The 5352-nt window shown below is 33.3% G+C and overlaps 1 protein-coding gene across 1 annotated transcript in view; it reads left to right on the forward strand.

Annotated features, from left to right (window-relative positions):
- Positions 1–5352, forward strand: part of LOC106475670 (excitatory amino acid transporter 2-like) — a 21952-nt gene that overhangs the window by 7564 nt on the left and 9036 nt on the right. The window contains exons 3-5 of the mRNA XM_013936348.2: positions 1219–1261; positions 3194–3278; positions 3759–3885. Of these exons, the coding sequence (XP_013791802.2) occupies positions 1219–1261; positions 3194–3278; positions 3759–3885 (255 nt within the window). The remainder of the gene's footprint in view (positions 1–1218; positions 1262–3193; positions 3279–3758; positions 3886–5352) is intronic.

Below are 5352 nucleotides of genomic sequence, written 5' to 3' on the forward strand. Positions count from 1 at the left end.
CTGAAAGTACAACATATCTTCCTGATTTAATGATCTTCTTATGACTGTTTAGTAACGTACTCTGAAAGTATAATATATCTTCTGATTCATGATCTTCTTATGACTGTTTAGTAACGTACTATGAAAGTATAACATATCTTCCTGATTTAATGATCTTCTTATGGCTGTTTAGTAACGTACTCTGAAAGTATAACATATCTTCCTGATTTCATGATCTTCTTGTGGCTGTTTAGTAACGTACTCTGAAAGTATAACATATCTTCTGATTTCATGATCTTCTTATGACTGTTTAGTAACGTACTCTGAAAGTATAACATATCTTCTGATTTAATGATCTTCTTATGACTGTTTAGTAACGTACTCTGAAAGTATAACATATCTTCTGATTTAATGATCTTCTTATGACTGTTTAGTAACGTACTCTGAAAGTATAACATATCTTCCTGATTTAATGATCTTCTTATGACTGTTTAGTAACGTACTCTGAAAGTATAATATATCTTCCTGATTTAATGATCTTCTTATGACTGTTTAGTAACGTACTCTGAAAGTATAACATATCTTCCTGATTTAATGATCTTCTTATGGCTGTTTATTAACGTACTCTGAAAGTACAACAAATAATTATGAAAGTAAATATTTGATTGTTTGAAACTTACTGATGCAGATTTGTCATGAATTTTGGTTTTCTTTAAATAATATCACCCGAAGGAACCTCAGTTATGATGTTTTTTATCGTCAGACAGAACTAGTTACATGTTGAAACTGACACTACAATAAATACGTTCATAACAAATTTTGTTGTTAAACTTTTCGTTGATCACTAAGTTGTACGTGAATTAAATAAATGAGAGACAGGAACCCTTGACTTGGTTAATTGTGGTATCGAACCTTGATAACATAGACGTACCTGGATTAGATCAGAAAAGATATGAAATTAAACACAAAAAACTAATTCACAGTTAAACAAAAGTATTTAAAAGGGTTAAATTTATGAGATAACTTGAAGTACCGGACAGAGTGTAGTTTTTAAATATGAGTAATTTAATTGTTCAGGTGTAATTTTTTGGTGAAGAACAAAAAACTTGCACGAACTTGTTACATTTTTCGGCTTAAAGATTTTATGTTTAATCATTAATGTTATAGATAGATTTCCTTAAATAAATAAACTGAATATTGTTCAGCACTAGCTTGATAATAATCCTACTTGTTTTTCAGGAACGCCTTACCAGATAATCTCGTGGAGGCATGCGTGAAGCAGGTAAGGTGTCCAATCAAATCAAGGCAAGTACTTGAAAACTTAATTCAAATAAAAATTTCACAAGCTCGTGACTCGTCCTTACAAATGCCAGGTCCCAGCTTAGCGACAGTTCAAAAATAAATGTGCGGATTTAGTGAAACGTCAGAAAGAAAACTTTTGACATAATTTTTTACTATATTAAAAAAGAGTGCACTATTCTTAGAAGATTTCAGCTGTTTTTCTTACTTAATTTATTAATAAAAACTTCCGAGTGAAAATAAAGAAAAATATCTTATATATATATATTGCGAATCGTGGTGTCTGTCCGAACGTTCGTCTGTCTCCCGTTTCAAAAGCTGCGCACGCAGGCAAAGCTCAACATTCACTTTTGAAATGACTGGAGAACAGGCATGAATGATGTTGATGCCATTTTTTTTTCGCAAGCAGGATATTATACACTAAACTGTTAAGAATTAATCACACTATCATTCACATTTCAAAATGTGACGTAACTTAAAAATAAAAATGTAGATTTACCGTATGTTATTGTTGAGCGGCTCTTAGCATGACTAAATATGTCCAACAATTGCTTTTCGCGGTAGGCTATATAAGTACATTCAGAGCTTTACCTCTAAGTGGAACTATAAGTGTAACACAATTAACCTTTTTAAAGTCCATGAAATAATATAAATTGATAGATGCGGTAGGCTATATAAGTACATTCAGAGCTTTACCTCTAAGTGGAACTATGAGTGTAATACAATTAACCTTTTTAAAGTCCATGAAATAATTTAAATTGATAGATTAACTTAAACTTTTCTCGTCACTGGGGACGGGTACTTTTGCTAGAATAACTTAAACTTTTCCCGTCACTGGAGACGGGTACTTTTGCTTGTACAATAATATGGCAACCACACTACAGCGGTTTTAAACATTATCAACGAAGCCTTTCATCTCATACCAAGGACCACAAGACCGATTGCGGTTCTACAGACTCGGGTGTGGTTGAGAGGTTACTTACGCTATCAAACCGCTTGACAACAACTGTTGCGATGTGAACTGAATTAAGTTAGTGAAACGTCATTTTTTCTTTATTTTATTTATGTTATAGAACATGAGAATTAGGGTAAAAATTTTTGAACACTTTATTATTATCATAGTCAAGTATAACCTTTTTTTATATCTAATATCAATATTTCGACAGGTTATTTGTTTGCTTGTTTGCTTTTATTCAGGTGCAAATATGCTCGGTTTGCGTTGAGATAACATACAACAAATTAAATGGAAAAATCAAGGGGATGAAGTCTGCAAAAGGGGGAATCTTGGGCATATGCGATGGTTCTGTTGTAGAGTACATTGTGCGTGACCTGGGAGAGTCAAGTACTATTTAGGCCTCTTCTTCCCTCCATTACGACGTTTACTGTTAAACTATGTGTATTAATATTATGAGATCAAAGCACAAAACACCATGTTTATCACAGTAATCCTTCTTCCCTCTTGACAGCCACGCCCAGAAATATCGTTCTGTAGTTTTTAGTGCTAATATATAACTTCTTTTCACTTGATCGTTAAACACTCGTTTAACAGTTCCATTGAAATCGTCACCTGATTACAGTATCGAATGCTATTTGACATATAATACCATCTTAAATACACTTTTGTCTAAGATAGATGGGCTTTTTTCTTATAGTACGTATTGAGTGGTGAGAGATACTTAGGACTATCATGTACTAAAACGATCTATGAAGGTTAGTAAATCGTTTTTGTATAGATTTTTTATATAACTATTTGAACGAACAATCTAGGAGCCTGTCTTGGATTGGTTGTATATTTGTGCGTGATTTCTGAATTAGGTTTTCGAGTACTCAAGATGTTCAGATGAAACATTTCTTTTACATAAATAAATATACATACTTTGTTACAAAAAGTAAAAAAGGATCTTTTTTAAATTAGGTGTACACCAAGTACGACGAAGATCCTTTCAATAACAAGACATTTTCTAGAAAGTTATATACTCGACCAGGAACGAATGCCCTAGGTAAAGAATGTTCGTTTGTTTGTTTTTTGATATTGTAAAAATTATTGGTTTGCTACCAAGCAACGAAAAAAACAACATATTATCTCATTTTTAAAATAGGGTTATAATTTTTTACTGGTTTTACAATATCACAAAGTAATTAATATTTTTCCCAGTCAGAGATTTTTTAATTAGGCCTAACATCACAGCATTAATTCTCTTGTGCTAGGCCATTTTGTGTCACGATTCTAAGCTACAATGAAATATTCAAATCCCAGTCAGAGATTTTTTAATTAGGCCTAACATCACAGTATTAATTCTCTTGTGCTAGGCCATTTTGTGTCACGATTCTAAGCTCCAATGAAATATCCAAATAAATTCTCATAACCAAGCATCTAGTGAATAATTGTCTTTGAAGTCAAGACAAAATCTCTTTTTTTTATCGTAGCATTATAGCGATCGATTTAAAAAAAAACGTTTCATTAATTTTTTCCACCGCAGGATTGATCGTCTTTTCACTCGTGTTTGGTGTTATATTAGGATCCCTTCGAGAAAGGTCACAAATTATGATTAAATTCTTCAATGGTTTGGATAAAATTGTTATGAAGCTGGTTTTGAAAGTTATGTGGTAAGTATTGTTAGAGATATTTTGTTTTATTCTCAAGTCACGTGCTTGTAATGGATTTGAACTTATTTATTAACGTTAATGTTTGATATTGTTTATGAAACTCAATATAAGTGTCATGTAATAACGGGATTTTATTTTAAGCCATAGCAATAGTCGATAGCAAAATGTGTGTGTGTGGTGGGGAGGAGGAGGAATAAATCAACTTGCCAGAAGTGCATCCAAGGAAGATCGAGACACGCTTCTCCTTAAGATGTTTGCGATTAAAGTGTCATTTTGAGCCTATTTTAATGCACTAGAAGACTTAAAACGTACAGGTTGAGGGAAAAGAAGACTGAGCAAATGCTGCCCTTAATGCTGCATAACATTAAAAAAAGTACTATTACTAACCACAAAGTTCACAAATTAAACAGAAATATGTTGCACATTTTTTGTATTTATATCCAACGTTTATAATATTTATTACCCATCTTAGTAAAGTATAGACCTATAAGATCCACAAAACAAGGGGTACTGAGGGTCCAGCAGCAGTCCCTGGATTAACGTGGTTCCTATCATATTTGGGGGATAGACCTATAAGATCCACTAAATAAGGACTAAGGATCAAGGGGTACTGAGGGTCCAGTAACAGCCCCTGGATTAACGTGGTTCCTATCATATTCAGGATGTAGACCTATAAGATCCACAAAACAAGGGCTAAGGATCAAGGAGTGCTCAGGGTCCAGTAATAGCCCCTGGATTAACGTGGTTCCTATGATATTCAGGGATTAGACCTATAAGATCCATAAAACAAGGGCTAAGGATCAAGGGGTGCTCAGGGTCCGATAACAGCCCCTGGATTAACGTGGTTCCTAAGATATTCAGGGAATAGACCTATAAGATCCAAAAAACAAGGGCTAAGGATCAATGGGTGCTCAAGGTCCAGTAACAGCCCCTGGATTAACGTGGTTCCTATGATATTCAGGGATTAGATTTTGTTAAATAGTTTTCAACACATACCATTCTGCACTACGCAAATTATTACAGCTACAACAACACAAACTTACATGAACTGAGTCCAATTCATACTAAAAGAATTTTAAAACAGTAAGATAATCGCTCGTGGACCGTTCATCTGCGTCACACATAAAGGAAGTCACTAAAATGATGTATGAATCTAAAACATTTCAAAAGCTGGTATTCAGAAAGATTTTATTTTGCTATACCTACATACCAAAAACGTGGACTTCAAAATTGTAATTAAAATTATGACCAAGCACGTTAGTGCTTATTTTGTATGGATGGGCCGAGAAAAAAAATGGCTGCGACAGTCAATCTATGATGCTTACAAATCTATATACTACTAAAACTCTGAGATTGTTTGTTTGTTTGCTTGTCTGTAATTAAATACAGCAAAAAAAAATGGTGCATGATACTGCCATATTTGTAATGAAATGAGAATAGAAACAGAATAAAACAAGTTTCGTTAAA

The sequence above is a fragment of the Limulus polyphemus genome, unplaced genomic scaffold (genome assembly GCF_000517525.1).
Source record: "Limulus polyphemus unplaced genomic scaffold, Limulus_polyphemus-2.1.2 Scaffold8961, whole genome shotgun sequence".
In the NCBI taxonomy this organism is placed as follows: Eukaryota; Metazoa; Arthropoda; class Merostomata; order Xiphosura; family Limulidae; genus Limulus; species Limulus polyphemus.